This window comes from Archocentrus centrarchus, chromosome 19, assembly GCF_007364275.1.
Source record: "Archocentrus centrarchus isolate MPI-CPG fArcCen1 chromosome 19, fArcCen1, whole genome shotgun sequence".
Lineage (NCBI taxonomy): Eukaryota > Metazoa > Chordata > Actinopteri > Cichliformes > Cichlidae > Archocentrus > Archocentrus centrarchus.
The window spans coordinates 26556581-26575513 of record NC_044364.1 but is presented as its reverse complement, the minus strand read 5'-3'; the positions used below and the strand labels follow the sequence as shown (position 1 = coordinate 26575513).

The following is an 18933-nucleotide window of genomic DNA, read 5'->3' as shown; positions in this document are numbered from 1 at the left end:
GTAAAGTATACAGAAAGATAAAAAATAAGATCATGTACTTCTTACAACACACTCACTGACTTTACAACATCATAAGTAAAGAGGACTATGTGTGGATGCGCATGTGTCTCTTTAAATTTCCCTGCCTTGTAAACCTTTCACCACAAACACCACAGGAGTATGGTTTCTCCCCTGTGTGGACACCTGTGTGTCTTTTAAGAGTATACTGATGTCTAAATCTCTTTCCACAAACATCACACCCAAATGGTTTTTCTCCTGTGTGAACTCTCATATGACTTTTCAGAACACCCTGTTCTGTAAATTTTTCACCGCAAACATCACAACCGAAGGGCCGCTCGCCCGTGTGGACTCGCATGTGTCTCTTAAGATGAGTATTTCGACTGAATGTTTTACCGCAGTCGTCACAGCAAAATGGTTTCTCTCCTGTGTGAACTCCACTGTGTCGTTTGAGACTACCCTGTTCTGTAAATCTTTCGCCACAAACATCACAACCAAATGGTTTTTCTCCCGAGTGGACTCTCATGTGTCTTTTAAGATTGTACTGAAGTCTAAATTTTTTTCCACAGGCATCGCAGCTAAAGGGCTTTTCTCCTGTATGGACTCTGATGTGGATCTTAAAATGTGTCTTCTGGCTAAATTTTTTACCACAAAATCCACAATCAAATGGTTTTTCTCCTGTGTGGACAGTCATGTGAATATTAAAATGTGTCTTCCGGCTAAATGTTTTACCACAAATGCCACATCCAAAAGGTTTCTGTCCTGTGTGGATTCCTCTGTGTCGCTTCAAACTTCCCTGTTCTGTAAATCTTTTACCACAAATGCTACAGCTAAATGGTTTCTCTCCGGTGTGAACTCTGGTGTGTGATTTGAGATTAGACTGATGGATAAATCTTTTCCCACAAACATCACAAGCAAATGGTTTTTCTCCAGTGTGAATTCTCATGTGACTCTTAAGAACCCCCTGCTGTTTAAATCTTTTACCACAAAAACTACAATCAAATGGCTTCTCTCCCGTGTGGACCCTCAAGTGTCTCTTCAGATCCCCTTGTCGTGTGAATCTTTTACCACAAACACCACAACAAAATGCCTTCTCTCCTCTGTGAGCTCTCCTGTGTACCTTCAGATTTCCCAACTGAGTAAATTTTTCACCACAAAGATCACTCCCAAATGCACTGGTATCCTTCAAGCCATTGTCACTATCTTCAGTTTCAGGTCCATAATCTGACAATGGTTCCTGCCAATTTTCATCATTATCATCGTTACTGACTTCAGTCTCAGATGAGTCTGAAGCTTTTTCATCAGCATTTGTTTGTAAATGACTGTTTGAGTCTGAGTCATTGGCTGGTTCTGGACCTCCACAGTCCTCTACATCAGTTTCAGTTTTTATCTGCTTAGCTGAGCTGCTGGTTGGAGTTTCTGCCTTTCTGTTGTTTCCAGTTTGGCTCTGATGAAGATCTGAGGACTCAGGTTTTTCTTCATCATCTTCACTCTTCACAGGAACAGCAGTTAATAGGACCCTTGTGATTTCAGCCTTCTTCAAACCATTATGCTGCTCTCCCTCACGACTCATCCAGATTTCCTCCTGTTCCTCCTTTATGTTGAGGGACTCTCTATCCCGCTTGTCAAGACTGTCATTCCATTCAGTGGGAATTTCTTCTTTAACTACCAGCAGCTGCTGGACACCTGCAGGAGACACTGAAACAGACAAGTCCATTCAAGTCAACTGTCACTCAAAATTTATGAGGAACCTAAAATCTGACACCTGATCCAGGCCTAACTATAAGCTTGATCAAAGAAAGTTTTAAGGCTAGTCTTAACAATAGACAGGGTGTCTTTCTCCTGAATCCAAATTGGGTACTGGTTCAACAGAAGAGAGGCCTGAAAGCTGATGGCTCTGTCTCCCATTCTACTCTAAAGTATCCTAGGAACCACAAGTAAGCCAGCAGTCTGAAAGCAAAGTACTCTTTTGGGGTGATACAGTACTATGAGGTCTTTAAGATAAGATGGGGCCTGATTAAGACCTTGTGTGTGAGAAGAAAAATTTTAAGTTCAATTCTGGATTTAACAGGGAGCCAATGAACAGAAGCCAATAAGGGAGTAACATGCTCTCTCTTTCTAGTCCCTGTCAGTACTCTAGTTGCAGCATTTTGGATCAGCTGAAGGCCTTTCAGGGAGCTTTTAGGACAGCCTGATAGTAATGAATTACAATAGTCCAGCCTAGAAGTAATAAATGCATGAATTAGCTTTTCAGCATCACTCTGAGAAAAGATGTTTCTAATTTTAGAAATATTGCCAAATGCAAAAAAGCAGTACTATATATTTGCATTATGTGCACTGAATGACATATCCTGGTCAAAAATGACTCAAAACCAAGGTCGTGCCATCCATCTGGTTAGATACTTTCTAAGATTTGTAGGGCCGAGTACAATTACTTCAGTTTTATCTGAATTTAGATGCAGGAAATTAGAGGTCATCCAGGCTTTTATGTCTTTAAGAAGTTCCTGCAGTTTAACTAATTGATGTGTGTCATCTGGCTTCAGAGATAGATAAAGCTGGGTATCATCTGCATAACAATTACATAAATTTCATCATCACACAGCACGAGGCACTGTGCGGACGTCCACGTTCCACATGCCTGCCAGTTTTTAGTGAATCATCTGTATCCGAGTATAATGTGTCTGTATCCGAGTATAATCCCTGTTTAAGTCCATGTAATCACAGTGGAAAGTTTAGCTACATGAGTCAAGTATACAGTGGTATGAAAAAGTTTGGGCACCCCTGACATGATTTCATGATTTTCCTTTATAAATCATTGGTTGCTCAGATCAGCAATTTCAGTTAAATATATCATATAGCAGACGAACACAGTGATATTTGAGGCCTTGTCGTTTTATTGATTTGAATAGCTTTAGCACTAATTATTGGAACACAAAATTAGTTTTGCAAGCTCACTGATACTTGACCTACATACACAGGTAAATCCAATTATGAGAAAGGGCTAAGGTAACCAATTACAAGTGTTTCTCCTCTTTGCATCTTCTCTGAAGAGTGGCAACATGGGAGCCTCAAAACAACTCTCAAATGACCTGAAGACAAAGGTTGTTCAACATCATGGTTTAGGGCAGGGGTCGGCAACCTTTAACACTCAAAGAGCCATTTCGACCCGGTTTTCATGGAAAATAAAACACTGAGAGCCGCAAATACTACCAGAAGCTGGTAGCCGCTACCGGCTTCCGCAAGTGACACATATATTGAGAGATGAAAAATAAAAAAATAATAATAAAATAATTTTATTTTAATATTTCAAGGTCACAATTTAGAACTACAACAAAAAACAATCTAACAAAATGCATTTCCTGCATTTGAATATCAGCCACCTGTAGTTTTTTTTGAAGGCCTTTCATAGCTCCACTGGTGCTGAAAACTAATGTTTGATTATGGCTTTCAGAATACAAATAGTTCTGCAACTATCAATTATTTTAGCAATTGAGTATTCTACCAATTATTCTATTAATTAATCAGATAAAAAAAAAAATTCGTATTAACAATTCATCTGCATTTTTTAACTTCTGCACTGCAGATTTCTCTGTGTGAAACAAGGTAGATGGAGAAGCTACAAAGTTCTCCTTTCTTCATGTTGCTGATCAGGTGGTTGATGAAGGACCTCCAGCTGTTTCACGGTTGCTCCACCTGACCTCACCGTCTCAGTAACGGCTCTGCCTCTTTGCGCTGCAGACACACTGTGAAACAGCTGCTGCTGTTATTTTTATTGAAAAACTGGAGGCTGCATGAGCTTAACGCTATAATGCTTTTTGTTTACAAGCATTATCCTTAATACGTTTCTACTGCAGGTCTATTTTTAGTCGCTAATAAGGGAATAAAGCATAAAAAAACATTTTGACGGAGCCCCTCGGTACTGGGAGGCTTCCGGCACTAAGATTGCAAGTGCTAATGACAGCCCCCTCTAGCAAACTGGCAGTGACGTGAGGTTTGTGTGGGGTGAGGCACAGACTCGTCTGGAGTCGGATACTCATATATATGAACCCAAAATTATGCCAATGGTTAATTATACTTTAATCAACTCCATACTGTTCAGCAAGAAAAACAAAATATTTAATGTGAGGTCAAACTTTTTTTGTGTGTGTGTGGGGGGTCTCTCTTTTTAAATGAATTAAAAAAAAAAAACATGTATTATCTTACCTTTGTTTGAAGATGCGCCTATCTTTCTCCCTGTCCTGCACTGCTGCAGCGCTGCCCCCTATCGGTGCGGTGCGGTACTTCCTGCCTCCCCCTGTGTATTTTCACCGTGCATTTATGACCGATTATGAAGAATAAACACGTCATACACATTCATTCAGTATATTAGACAGACTGTGGAACATCAGCATGTGCAGCACAGGTGTAATCAAACATGTATATTGGCGATATAAAGAGAGACAGCAATGGGCATGCTCCAGCTGCCTGCTCCATTTATTGTATGCGACACAGCGTCACCAGAGGTGAACCACAGCACTGCAATAGCTCACCCCGCATTTCTTACATGTGTTTGAACAGGTGATGCGTAAATTCTGCAATTTTGACCATTAAATTGTTGAAATAATTCATAAAACAGTTTTATAGAACACTCAAGTGGTCAAATGTATTTTCTCTTATCATTGTTGGTATTTTACTTGCCATGATGCCATCATGGCATCATGACTTGGACCAAGTTGCACAGAGCCGCAGCATAAGGATGAAAGAGCCACATGCGGCTCCGGAGCCACGGGTTGCTGACCCCTGGTTTAGGGGAAGGATCCAAAAAGCTATCTCAGAGATTTCAGCTGTCATCTTCCACTGTGAGGAACATAGTGAGGAAATGGAAGACCACAGGCACAGGTCTAGTTAAGGCCCGAAGTGGCAGGCCAAGAAAAATCTCAGATAGGCAGAGGTGAAAGATGGTGAGAACAGTCATAGTCAACCCACAGAGCAGCTCCAAAGACCTACAACATCATCTTGCTGCAGATGGTGTCACTGTGCATCGTTCAACTATTCAGCGCACTTTGCACAAGGAGAGGCTGTATGGGAGAGTGATGCAGAAGAAGCCTTTTCTACGCACATGCCAAAAACAGAGTCGCTTGAGGTATGCTAAAGCATATTTGGACAAGCCAGCTTCATTTTTGAATAAGGTGCTGTGGACTGATGAAACTAAAACTGAGTTATTTGGACATAACAAGGGGCGGTATGCATGGTGGAAAAAGAACACAGCATTCCAAGACAAACACTTGGTACCCACAGTAACATTTGGTGGCGGTTCCATCACGCTGTGGGGCTGTGGGGCCAGTGCAGGTACTGGGAATCTTGTTAAAGTTGAGGGTCACATGTATTCCAGTCAATATCAGCAGATTCTTGAGAACAATGTTCAAGAATCAGTGACAAAGCTGAAGCTGTGCCAGGGCTGGATAATTCAACAACACAGCGACCCTAAAAACTGCTCAGAATCTGCTGAGGCATTCATGCAGAGGAACAAGTACATCATTCTGGGATGGCCATCTCAGTCCCCAAACCTGAATATTATTGAAAATCTGTGGTGGGATTTAAAGTGGGCTGTCCATGCTCGGAAACCATCAAACCTGACTGAACTGGAGATGTTTTGGAAAGAAGAATGGTCCAAAATACCTTCAACCAAATCCAAACTCTCATTGGAAGCTACAGGAAGCATTTAGAGGCTGTTATTTCTGCAAAAGGAGGATCTACTAAATATTGATGTCATTTTTCAGTTGTGGTGCCCAAACTTATGCACCTGCCTAATTTTGTTTAATAATTATTGTACACATTCTGGAAATCCCATAAACTTCATTTCAATTCTCAAATATCACTGTGTTCGTCTGCTTCATAATATATTTAACTGAAATGGCTGATCTAAACAACCAATGATTTATAAAGGAAAATCATGAAAATTATCAGGGGTGCCCAAACTTTTGCATACCACTCTAACTGAGCACATCAAATTTTAGAATGACTATAAACAGACCACAAAGTCATCTGTTCCATCAGCCTCATCTCCAACGCTACCTGTCTGACCATCTTCATCAGCCACTACATGTACATGTCACATCTTGCTGTTCTTCCTGGATTCATCATCTTCTCTCTCTTCCACTCTTTTCCTGTAAGATGGTTACCCTTTCTCTCCCTCACTTATTCTCTGCTGTGATGAAACAAAACAAAAAGAACATGAATTAGTAACCAGTCAGAGAATAAATATCATTTCAGCTTCTCCCTTATTCACCACAGCTGGTGGCTCCACATATTTCATTTACTATATTTTTATGCCAGACATCTTTTTTTGACACAACCCTTCCTGGGCTTAAACTTGGTCCAAACCCAGGACCTTCCAGCTGTGCCACTTTAACATGGATGCTAAGATTTAAATGTATTTTGTTTCTTATGTGGTCAGAAATATTCTCTTTTTTAAGATTGAAAACCCCTGATTACAGAAGGCAGTGTATATATAAGAACAGTTCACACTAACTGCAGGTTATTGATGACTGAATGCAGGTTAGTGATGACTGAGAGCAGGTTATTGGTGACAGGCATGTCCAAAGTGGAAGACTGTTGTTCATTTTCAGCTAGTCAAAGTCAATTCAGATCTTTAATATGCAAATGATAAATGCAGATTTATTACCCTAGCACTTAATTTCTACATCTATTTGGCTTTATTTTATTGCACAGTGCTTTGAGACTGCAGGACCAGGACACACTGGAGAGGTTTATCGGCTGACTTAGGAACACCTGCGGGGGGAGGACCAGTTCTGCCTCCAGGAGTGGAGAACAGGTTGCAGCAGGCAATGTCACTGTTGGAGGTGCAGGGTTTTGGTAACCAGACAAACTTTAAAAAGCAAATAATTAAATCCAAAAAGCTCCAAATGATGACTTTTGTTGATGCTACAACATAAGTCTGCTGTGCACGCGCTGTAAAAAAAAAAAAAAAAAAAAACGTCCGGGTTATACCCTCGCTTTAAAATTCCATCTTTTTCGGCCCGTCATTACAAAGTTATTAACTAACTAACGTTAATCGAGCCTTTGGATTTATGTACTCATTCAGACTAAAGAGAATAATGAGTCGTTCATAGCCCGCCACTCCTCTATCCTGAAATCTCTTACCAGGTTGGTTTATAACATCATTCAGCTGTTGCCGCTCAGCCTCCGGGTTTCCTTCAGAATACAGACTGTCGGTGTTCTGCTGTGGGAGAGAATCCACTTCCTTCATGGTGCCCCTGTCTGTAGGCTCGTTAGAGATGAACCAGGCCTGCGCAGAATTGGTCACCGACCACCGTTAAGTTCATGCTGATTACACCTCTGACAGGCTGCTTGGATTACAGAAGCTGACGGAGACTCAGACAGCGTAGCCACTCTCATCCATGATTTTACCAACAATCTATTTACGCCTGCTGTGTTTTGAACAGGCATCTGCATGGCCACCTTTCTTCTTCTGCTTCTTTGGGGTTTTAGGGGGCATTACTGCCTCCTTCTGTCAGTGACCTGCCAGTCTCATTGATCCAAAATTAAACTGTCACATCTATAAAACATTAACATTATATATGGCTAAATAGTCATCTTTAATATATCAGTATTTCATTTTTATTGTCATAAAATATTCCGTAAATTCAGAATTCTACTTATGTTTTTTGCTTATTTGTTTACAGAAAGCGCAAAGTCTGTGACAGTATATTAACACTTGAACTCCCAAGGTGGTCATTTTGACCCTTTTTAAAATTTGCAGTCCAATATCATTGTTGACATAAACCCTATACAACTATAAGACCCTGACTTTTCTTAAATGTGCATATATTGTATTCTATCATTTTATTAAAATTACAAAAAAGTTATGTTTCTACATAAAACTCCCATAGGCAGTCATTCAGAACACCATACATTATTTGCATAAATGTATACTCATATTCATAAAAAATATATATAAATAATTTAGAATTAATAAAAGATTGTTATTACATTACAGATCTATAAAATCATCTATAAAATCATCAGTCAGCTAAAGATGGTTGTGCCCATATAACTACACACACACACACATATATATATATATATATATATATATATATATATATATATATATATATATATATATATATATATATATATGTTCGGTGACGTGTTTCCGGTTTAGTTTAGCAGCGTAAACAAAGCCGCGCTAGGGCTCAGTGTTGCCAACTTAGCATTTGGGCGGGGTTTTTTTGCCCCATAAAGCGATATAGCGACAGCGAAATCCTCCGCTGTCACCATGTTTTGTGTACATAAAGCCTTCTTACTGCGTCCCTTTGTAAGCTTTGGCATCACCCAGACCTCACTTTGTCTCTGCCCTTCAACCCCCCGAACCTCACTTAAACACCGAGCCGGCCCACCCGCTACCTCCGCTCTCATCCCCAGTCCTCGCTTCGGCCTTTATCAACCTTTGAGACAGCTGACAGAGAGTTTTCTTACACAAGTTGGACACAGTGGCCCAGATAAAGAAGGAGGAATGAATGTAGCTAGCAGTCTCACCCCACAGTGTTTTCATTAAATTTGATATTCTAACATTAAACAATATGGGACAAAATTGATCTATGTAATGTGGGTCTAGGCAAAGCATTAAAGTTATTAAGTTAATATTGCACGCCCCACTTTTCAGTTTTTTATTTGTTAAAAAAGTTTGACACATCCAATTTCATTCCACTTCACGATTGTGTCCCACTTGTTATTGATGCTTCACAAAAAATTAAAATTTTATATCTTTATGTTTGAAGCCTGAAATGTGGCAAAAGGTTGAAAAGTTCAAGGGGGCTGAATACTTTCGCAAGGCACTGTATATACCTAGAAGTCGCACTGAGAGCTGACTCCTATGTCAACGTCACCACCATATTGGATGTGGCAAAAGCGGCAAATATAACATGAGAGAGATGCTGCACTCTTAACATAACATAACATAACATAACATAACATAACATAACATAACATAACATAACATAACATAACATAACATAACATAACATAACATAACATAACATAACATAACATAACATAACATAACATAACATAACATAACATAACATCTTTATTTATAAAGCACTTTAAAACAACCAGAGTTGACACAAAGTGCTGTACATTAAAACAAATAAATAACAATTAAATAACTCTTTCAGGTTAAAAAAAAACAAAACAATACAAAAATAAACAGTTTAAAACTATATCCCGCTGGAGTTATAAGCCAAGGAAAAAAGATGGGTTTTAAGACGAACTTTAAAAGTGGACAGTGAAGGGGCCTCTCTAACCTGCAAAGGCAAGTCATTCCATAACTTAGGACCAACAACAGGGAAAGCCCTGTGCCCTCTGAGCTTCCTTCTTGATCTTGGGACCTCCGAGAGCAGCTGGTCTGCTGACCTGAGAGACCGACAAGGTATGTAGGGGTGAAGAAGCTCAGAGAGGTAAGGTGGGGCAAGATTGTGCAAAGATTTAAAAACAAACATAAGAATTTTAAAATGAATCCTATAATAAACAGGCAACCAGTGAAGTGAGGCCAGGACAGAGGTCATGTGCTCTCCCTTTTGAGCTCCCATCAAAAGTCGTGCAGCAGCATTTGGAACCAGCTGCAGATGTGAGAGTAGTGACTGACTGACTCCAAAATAAAGTGAATTACAGTAATCCAGTCGAGATGAAATAAAAGCGTGGATCACTGTTTCAAAATGCTGCCTAGATAGAAATGCTTTTACTGATGCCAATTGCTTGAAATGATAAAAAATGGACTTAACCACAGCTCTGATTTGGCTGTCCAATTTAAAATCACTGTCCACCTTAAAACCAAGATCAGTAATAATGGGTTTAAAATATACCTCCAAGGGTCCCAGGTCAACAGAGGAGGACTCACAGGAGCCACTGGGTCCAAACACCATCACCTCTGTTTTCTTTTCATTAAAATTTAAAAAGTTCAAGGCCAACCAAGCTTTAATATCACCTACACATGCCAGGAGATGTTTTATGGAATGGACATCCTTCTGCTTCAAAGGCTTGTGCTGCCTGGAGTTGTTCGAACCATTTTACAATTAAAACGGGATCATATGGGATTAGCTTTCACAGATAAGACTGAAGAATTGTTTTTGAAAACAGAATTTGCAGACGTTGCAGTGATATAGTCCACGGTGCACCTCCAAACAATGAAGTCAATCTAATTTAGCTACATTGGCTTGAACTAACAACTCAGATACAAATAAAGACTGATTAAGGTCAAATTCATACCTTCTGTTTGTTGCACATGAATCTCTTTTTGCATTTTGTGCTTCTTGGCCCCTTGTTTTTTGTGTAATAATAATAATACATTTAATTTATGAAGCACTTTACAAAAGTTGGATATAGCGCATTTTTTCTGTTTTTACCTTTTTAACCATAAAATTTTATTGTGCAATAAAACATGAATGTATAATTTTAGTATACAGTTTTACTGTTAAAAGAAGAGTTGATCAGTTTCTATTGCAGTTTCTTATTTTAATTTGTAAACTTTGTTCCTTTTTTCGCCTTAAAAATTGTCATTAATAATGCTTAAAGTGATGAAAATCAGTGAATAAAAAAAATGCTTTTTTGAATTCAGAAACCTGCAGATATTATATATACATGTCAGGACCTGGTTATTGTAGACATTTCTCATCACAGTAACAATGTTATAAACATCAGTAGGTGTAAACACTCATAATAACAATAGAAATACATAGGCTGGTTTGATGCCTGCACCCTAACATTCGTGGATTATTTAACATTTATAATTATCAAAGAAAATTACATTAATTTTTGTGCGGCGTCTAGGTATATCTGTCTATGTCTGTGTTCCTTGGTAGTAGTCTCGTCGCCGAGGTGTCCGTGCAGATGCCTGTTCAAAACACGGCAAAGGACAATAAAGCTTCTGAGGAATTCTTTGAGAGAGAGGGTGTCCCGTTTGAATCTGCATCACCTCCTGGGATGTATTCTTGGATGAAGTCGGACAGAAATGTAAGCAGTGTGTTGTTGCAAGGTGATCGGCGGTGATCGACTCTGCGCAGGCCCGGTTCACTTCTTCACTTCACTTATTATTTTAAAGAAGAGAGAAAATCCATGGACACCATGAAGGACGTGGATTATCTGCATCAGCCAACCAGTGGCAGACTGCCTGAGGAGAAGCCCGAGACTAAACGCCTCGGTGCCCAACAGCAGCAGGATGCTGATCTGAACCGAAGCTCTGGTAAGAATACAAACACATTTAATGTTTAATAAAGCTAGCTGTTAGCTCGTTTTGTGGATTACTGAAAGGATGATTCACATAAAAATGTTTGTTAAGCTGTACAAATGCAAAAATCTCAGAAGAATGGAGCTTGTTGTTTAATCTGTTAATCTCAAATGTGGATAGTAACGTTTAATACAGTGATCGTGACGGATTAAACAAAACCTGGCGGAACTCAAAGTTGACGTACAGTGCAGCATCCGGACGGTTTAACAGCGCGCACACAAACATTATCTTGTAGTTTAACCTCATTAGAAAGCAGAGTTTGATTTTTGGATTGATTAACTTAATAAACACGTGGGGCGTTAACCCACTTAAACTTCAGCAAGAGTTTAAACGTTAATAACGTGTTAATAGGATCCAGCTTGGTATATAAAATCTAATCTTTCATATGAAGCATCCTGAAAATTAAAATAACAGGTGAAAGTGAGGCACTTTCAGCGGATTTTTTTCAAGCGGAACACTGAACTTACTCTGGATCAGAACATGTGTATATCATGAGGTGAGGTGAAGAGAAATACACTATAATACCTAAAGTATTTATTCACCCATCCAAATCATTGAATTCAGGTGTTCCAATCACTTCCATGGCCACAGGTGTATAAGCCAAGCACCTAGGCATGCAGACTGATCCTACAAAGATTAGTGAAAGAATGGGTTGCTCTCAGGAGCTCAGTGAATTTCAGCTTGGTACCATGATAGGATGCCACCTGTGCAACAAGTCAATAACAACTTCATAGCATAGGACAATAAATAAGGAAGTTGTTACATTTTAAGTTACATAAAAAGAGCAGCTTCTTCAGCCACTAATTACATTGTAAAACAGTAGACATCGCCAGAAATAGTATGATTTACTGTACTTGCTGTAACTTTCTTATTTCTAGTTCAATTTGCATGATTCTGGTACCATTGGAAAGCTTATGAGCTCTACAAGACTATACTACGCAAATTCCAATATTTAATAGTTTCAATTAAAACATGACTGGCTGAAAAAAATTGAAAATATATGGTGAGGAACAATAAATGCCTTGACTAATCAGAGAACACTATTTTGCTCACATGACCACATAGTGCTTAACCGCCAGCTGCCCCACAATGACTTCCGCATTAAAGAAAACAAACTTTGCATTATCAGATTTTGATGAGATTAGGCAGAAAGTTAGAAAACATATTAAAGTAATGCCCTTTTTACCTATATGTCATAAACTAGGGATGCGCCGATCCGATATTCAGTATCGGTCCGATTATGACCTAAATTACTGGATCGGATATCGGAAAGGAATAAAAAATGCAATCTGATCCGACCCACATTAGCTACATTACAGTTCTTTGTTATCGTCTTCTTCTTGTGGGTTTGCGGTTGACCAAACCAGCTTAGAGATGCATTACCGCCACCTACTGGAATGGAGTAGGGGATCAGGAGTTAAAAAAAAAAAAACCCCTCAGATTCTGAAAAGTTCTCTGTCACTGCGACGGATTCCCTTTAACATCATGGATCATCGCTGACATATTTTTCCACGCCTCCACCACTCTCTACCGTGTTTGTGTGTTGTGCTCGCTGTGCTGAGAATATCAGCTGTTATTTTTCGCTCTTTTTTTTCTTTTTTTTTTTCAGCTCCCAGTTTGCTAGCAAGCGCAGCTATTAGCACTGGTGATCGTCCGGTACCGGAAGGACCCCTTCCCCGTCAAAATATTTTTTATACTTTAATCCCTGATTAGTGACTAAATATTGACCTGCAGTAGAAACGTATCCAGGAGAATGCTTGTGAATACAAAGCATTACAACAGTACGCTCACACAGCCCCCAGTTTTTCAACATAAACACTGATGATGCAACAACAGCAGTCAGCTGTTTTACGTGCAGTCTGTCTGCACAAGCGCAAAGAGGCGGCGCCGGTGAGCTCAGATGGAGCGAAAGGAAATGTTTTTCTAGCGTCCGAAAGAAGCTTTTTTTCCCCCTGTAACCTCCATTAAACCTTTACTGGGAAACAGCTGGAGGTCCTTCATCAACCATCTGATCAGTAAATGAAGAAAAGAGAACTTTGTAGCTGTTCCATCCACCCTGTTTGTTTCACACAGGGAAAAACTGCAGTACAGAAGTTAAAATATAGAGATGAACTGTTAATACGAAAAAGTATTTCTTATCCAGTTACTTGGGTAATCGATGGAATAATCGATAAAATACTCGATTACTAAAATAATCGATAGTGGTAGCCCTAATGAAATTTGCAACATACCATAAACCAATGCACCACCTTCTCACATAGGAGCAACAGGATTCAGGTGATAGAGCGATTGTTGTAAGTAATTAAAGTTTATTTATATAGCGCTTTACTCAGAGAACAAGTCACAAAGTGCTGTTCTGTAATTAAAACACAATATCAAAAACAAAACATATAAAACACCATGTTAAAAACATATTAACATTACCATATTTAAAGAATAAAAATAAAGTCAACAGAAAGCCTAGTTAAACAGAAAAGTTTTCCAACTGTTTTTTAAGATGCCACAAAGTCAGCTAAACGAAGCTGGAGTGGTAAACAGTTCCAGAGCTTTGGCACCACTGCCTGAAAAGCTCTGTCCCCCCTGGTCCTTAGTCTTGTATGTGGGACAATTAAAAGATTTTTATTTAGTTGTGTGAGATACTTTTGACTTGTATCCAGGCATTTAAAAACAATTGGGTTCTTTTTGTTGTTGTTTTTTGTTTTTTTTGTTTTAAAAAGATTGGATTTGTATCGGTATCGGCAAATATCCAAATGTAAAATATCGGTATCAGACATTAAAAAAGTGGTATTGTGCCATCCCTTTCATAAACATCTGATCCAGGTGGGTCATCCTACACCTCTGGTATTGGGGTTCGGGTGGGGCTTCGTGGGCCTGGCTGGCAATGTCCTGGGGTTGCTGTTGGCCCTGGGGGGAGGGGTGTCTGCTCGCCCCCACTTCAGAGGGTGGGTGGATGTGGATGAATGTGTGTTTTTCCCAGCAGCCTTGTGAAACGCTGAGGACATGCATGCTACCACATTGCAATCATCAGCTTTAGTGGGGATTGTTACATACCTGATCACAGAGCAGGTTCAGTGGATGCTGAGGTGCATAGTGCACACACTGAAAGAAATGTAACATTGACTCAACTTAAAAAAATTGAAGTAATCTGTCACACCTAATATTTTAGCATTGACCAAATGTAAATAAATCTATTAGTGTAACCTCAAATTTTTAAATTCATGTAAACTAATTTATAAAGGTGAAGAGAACTAATTCTTTCAAATTGTTCTAAATCAAAATAAATACATTGGCGTTATTACTCGATGTAAATATTCTACTAAACCTAACCTAAAAATGTAAAGTTGATGTAAACCACTGAAATGTTTGAGCATATTATTTTTTTTTTTTTAAACTTGGCTTAAATACTGTTATAAGTTGTTCATAATTTGTGCATTTTAGAAACTTTTATTTATGGTGCGTAGGTGGCTTAGTGGTTAAAGCCAGTGCCCACATACATATGCCATGCTGCGGTGCAGGCGGCAAAGGTTCGAGTCCCTTTTTTAAAAAAAAACTTTTATAACATTTTGATTTAAACTCAAAACATTTCTTTACACAAACATTTATTGTTCAGTGAACATCCAAAACATTACATTTATTTGAAAATGTATAAACATTAACAGGCCTGTCGAACAAAAATGCTCTTTGCATTATAAATTGAGAGAAAAAAAAACAATCAAAATATGTCTGCAGTTTTAGTTAACATACTTTGGAATGGGTCCTTGTTAAACCTGCTAAGGAGAACCATACTAAATGTCTTCGTAAAACAAAATCAGTAGTTGCCCCCTTTTCAAAACGGTCAATATAAAATATGTTATCAAAATAATACAGTGAGCGCTATTTCAAAAGGAATTATCATCAGTTCCATAACTTTCAAACATATGGGTGGGGAAGGTTCAGCCCCTTTCTTGGCCTGAAAAACAAACACTGCAAGTCCAATTGCTCTCCAGTTTTTCAGCACAGTGATGATGTCTCTAAACTTAGGTCGTTCTGCAATTTGCATCTCTGAATGCGAACCTCATAAAAGGTAATGGATTCATTTACCAATAGAAAAGTAAAATCAAGTAAGTCAAATTCAACAGCTGTGAAGTTGGGTACTCAGCCTATAAACCTTTGGGGATGTAGTTTTTTCAACCAAGCTCCGTCAGGACTTTTTGAAAGAGTTCAAGAGTCCATCCAGCCATTCACTTATGCTTATCCAGTTTGGGGGGGTGGGGGGGTGTGCTGGAGCCTATCCCAGCTGACATAGGGCAAGAGGCAGGATACACCCTGTACAGGTCACCAGCCTGTCACAGGGCTAACACAAAGAGAGACAGACAACATTCACACCTATGGGCAATTTAGAGTTTCCAGTTAACCTAACCCCAGTAAGTACGTATCTTTGGACTGTGGGAGGAACCCAGAGTACCCGGAGAAAACCCACACAGACACAGGGAAAACATGCAAACTCCACACAGAGAGAGAGAGAGGGGCCTGGATGGAATCAAACCCAGGCCTTCCAGATGGTACTCTAACTGTGAGGCAGCAGTGCTAACCACCACGCCACAGTGCTGAGTTCGAGAGGGTGCTGCTGCAGATTTTTAATCAAGAGTCTGTGATTAGTAAGGACAAAGTGAGGTCAGCTATGAAGAGTATGACGAGTGGAATAGCAGTTAATTCAGATGACATACCTGTGGAGGTTTGGCGATGTCTAGGAGAGAAGGCTTTTTAAACTGATTGTTTGCAAGGGGGTTGGTGTGACGGAGGAGGATGCTGGGATAGGGTGAAACGGAGGCAGAAGCTCCACTGTGGCGACCCCTAAGGAAGGAGATCTCTCTTTCTAGTCCCTGTTTTTGATCAGGTTAAGGCTTTTCAGGGATCTTTAGAACAGCCTGATAATAAGGAATTACAGCACACCAGCCTACTAGCAGTAACAGCTGTATGGGTTCGTTTTTCAGCATCAACCAGCCTGAGAGAGGATGTTTCTAATTTTGACAGTATCACGCAGAAGAGAGAAAGCAGTGCTACAGGTGTGTAGTGTGTGAGTAAAAGGACATATTGTCAAAAAATGACTCAGAGGTTTCTAGAGGTGGAGAGCATGCCATTCAAAGGCAGTATCTAATTACACGCCATGTTTTTTACGGCATAATAACTTTGGTTTTGTCTGAACTAAGAAGTAGAAGTAGGTCATCTCAAAGGCATACCTGTAGTTTAACTCAGGGGCTGGCAACCTGTAATCAGGAAAGAGCCATTTGAACCCAGTTTCCACGGAAAACAAAACAGTGAGAGCCGCAAATACTAGCGGAAGCCGGGCTACCGCGAGTGACGCATATATTGAGAAACGAAAATAAATAAATAGATAAATAAAATGATTTTATTTTAATATTTCAAGATCACAATAATGTTCCAATTTAAAACTACAACAAAAACTGAACTGACAAAAATAAAATGCACTTCAAATGGATACTTATAATTTACTTCCGCGAGCTGCACAGAGCCGCAGATTAAGCCTGGATGAGCCTCATGCGGCTCTGGAGCCGCAGGTTGCCAACCCCTGAACTAACTGATATATGTTGTCTGATTTCCTACATGTATCACACATAAATATAGCTGGATATTGGCTTAATAGCAATGACAATGTGAAAGTTTTTTTTGTTCAAAATAATATATAACATCTATATAATGGTTTTTTTAAGCTGAGGGTCAAAGTTCTGTGCTGTTGTACAATAGTCAGTTTTTCATTATGTCCATGTGTTTCAGTGTCACCTGAAGATGTTCAGCAGCTGTTGGTTATCAAAGAAGTTCCTCAAGATTGGAGCCCCGGACAGGACCTGCAAGCCCCTGACTTTCTCTACATAAAGCAGGAGCAGGAGGAACCCTTGAGCAGTGAGGAGGGACAGCAGCTCAATGGGCTGGAGGAGGCTGATCTCAACAGGTTACCATTCACTATTGTCACTGTGAAGACTGAAGATGATGAAGAGAAACCTCAGTGCTCATATCGTCATCAAAGCCAAACAGAAGACTTCACACAGACAGCGACGCTAACAAACTGCTTACCTAAAAAGATTAAAACAGAAATTGAGGAGGACTGTAGAGGTCTGGAATCAGCCTGGAACCCAGATCTAAATTGTCATTTATTACTAAATAATAAAAAGGCTTTAGACTCTTCTGAGACTGAAGTCAGTTATGAAGATGATGAAGAGGAGGAGGTTTGGCAGGAACCTTTGTCAGATTCTGGACCTGAAACCGAAATGGGTGGCATAGCCTGGAAGGAGAGCCGTGTACCTGAGTCTGAGTTTGTCGGTGATGTGTGTGTTAAAACATTTACACAACAGGACAATCAGAAGCGACAAACCAGAGGAGAGAAATCATTGGCTTGTGGTGTTTGTGGCAAAACATTTAGTTGCAATACACATCTTAAGAGACACATGACGGTCCACACAGGAGAGAAACCCTTTAGTTGTGAAGCTTGTGGAAAAAGATTCGGACTTGAATTTACTCTTAAAACACACATGAGAGTCCACACAGGAGAGAAGCCATTTGGTTGTGAAGACTGTGGAAAAACATTTAGTCGTAACACACATCTTAAGAATCACATGCGAGTCCACACACAGGAGAAACCGTTTAGTTGTGATGCTTGTGGAAAGACATTTAAATTTAAGTATAGTTTTAAAGTACACATGAGAGTCCACACAGGTGAGAGACCTTTTGGTTGTAGTGTTTGTGGTAAGGGATTTACAGAACATGAAGGTCTGAAAAGGCACATGAGAATCCACACTGGAGAGAAACCATTTGGTTGTGATATATGTGGGAAAAGATTTGGACATCAGAATGCGCTTAAAAGACACACAAGTGTCCACACAGGAGAGAAGCCATTTGGTTGTGATATTTGTGGGAAAAGATTTAACCGAAGCACGCGATTTAAGGAGCACTTAAGAGGCCACACAGGAGAGAAACTGTTTGGCTGTGATGAGTGTGGGAAAACATTTAGTTCTAATACACGTCTGAAGAGACACACAAGTATCCATAGGAGAGATAAACAGTTTTTGTGTGGTGTTTGTGGTGAAAAGTGTTCAACATCTGAGCAGATGAAGCAGCATGAAAGTTCACACATGTTACTGCAGGTAGAGACTATAAAATTGTAGGTTCTCTTATAAAATTTTAGTGTATTTGTAATATTAACAAGCTTTTTTTTCTTATCTTCAGTGAATTTAAAAAAATAAAACAAAAAGGGCAGCACGGTGGCGCAGTTGTTAGCACTGCTGCCTCACAGTTAGAATACCATCTGGAAGGCCTGGGTTCGATTCCACCTTGGCCCAGGCCCCTCTCTCTCTCTCTCTCTCTCTCTCTCTCTCTCTCTCTCTGTGTGGAGTTTGCATGTTCTCCCCGTGCTTGCGTGGGTTTCCTCCCACATTCCAAAGACATGCACTTATTGGGGTTAGGTTAATTGGCTACACTAAAATTGCCCATAGGTGAGAATGAGAGCGTGAATGTGAGTGTGAAGGGTTGTTTGTCTCTCTGTGTTGGCCCTGCGACAGGCTGGCGACCTGTTCAGGGTGTACCCTGCCTCTTGCCCTATGACAGCTGGGATAGGCTCCAGCCCACCCGCGACCCTGAACAGGATGAGCGGAAGC

The 18933-nt window shown here is 39.8% G+C and overlaps 2 protein-coding genes across 4 annotated transcripts; one reads left to right on the top strand and one right to left on the bottom strand.

Annotated features, from left to right (window-relative positions):
* LOC115797957 (gastrula zinc finger protein XlCGF57.1-like) lies at window positions 1–7437 on the bottom strand. 3 transcript variants are annotated; one of them, XR_004021465.1, is made up of 3 exons: window positions 7141–7437; window positions 6052–6184; window positions 1559–1695 (listed from the first exon to the last, which is right to left on the bottom strand). XR_004021465.1 is itself a non-coding variant. In XM_030754566.1 (2 exons), the coding sequence occupies exons 1-2, from the start codon at window positions 7244–7246 to the stop codon at window positions 86–88; spliced, it is 1716 nt and encodes a 571-aa protein (XP_030610426.1). In that variant the 5' UTR covers window positions 7247–7437; the 3' UTR covers window positions 1–85. The 3 variants fall into 3 exon arrangements, 1 of the variants encoding a protein (XP_030610426.1); XR_004021466.1 differs by having other exon boundaries at window positions 6052–6181; window positions 7141–7248; XM_030754566.1 differs by lacking the exon at window positions 6052–6184 and having other exon boundaries at window positions 1–1695.
* A 3479-nt stretch (window positions 7438–10916) lies between these two features.
* LOC115797960 (gastrula zinc finger protein XlCGF57.1-like) lies at window positions 10917–18577 on the top strand. Its single transcript, XM_030754570.1, has 2 exons — window positions 10917–11239; window positions 17060–18577. Exons 1-2 carry the CDS (start codon window positions 11113–11115, stop codon window positions 18442–18444), a joined length of 1512 nt encoding a protein of 503 aa, XP_030610430.1. The 5' UTR covers window positions 10917–11112; the 3' UTR covers window positions 18445–18577.
* Window positions 18578–18933: the final 356 nt, after the last annotated feature.

What these genes read in the sequence shown, in the direction of transcription:
- LOC115797957 (XM_030754566.1), bottom strand. Translation starts at nt 7,246, where the DNA reads ATGAAGGAAGTGGATTCTCTCCCACAGCAGAACACCGACAGTCTGTAT. An exon ending in TGATGTTATAAACCAACCTG is followed by an intron (nt 1,696 to 7,140) that starts GTAAGAGATTTC and finishes TGTCTGTTTCAG; the next exon opens with TGTCTCCTGCAGGTGTCCAG.
- LOC115797960 (XM_030754570.1), top strand. Translation starts at nt 11,113, where the DNA reads ATGGACACCATGAAGGACGTGGATTATCTGCATCAGCCAACCAGTGGC. An exon ending in TGATCTGAACCGAAGCTCTG is followed by an intron (nt 11,240 to 17,059) that starts GTAAGAATACAA and finishes CATGTGTTTCAG; the next exon opens with TGTCACCTGAAGATGTTCAG.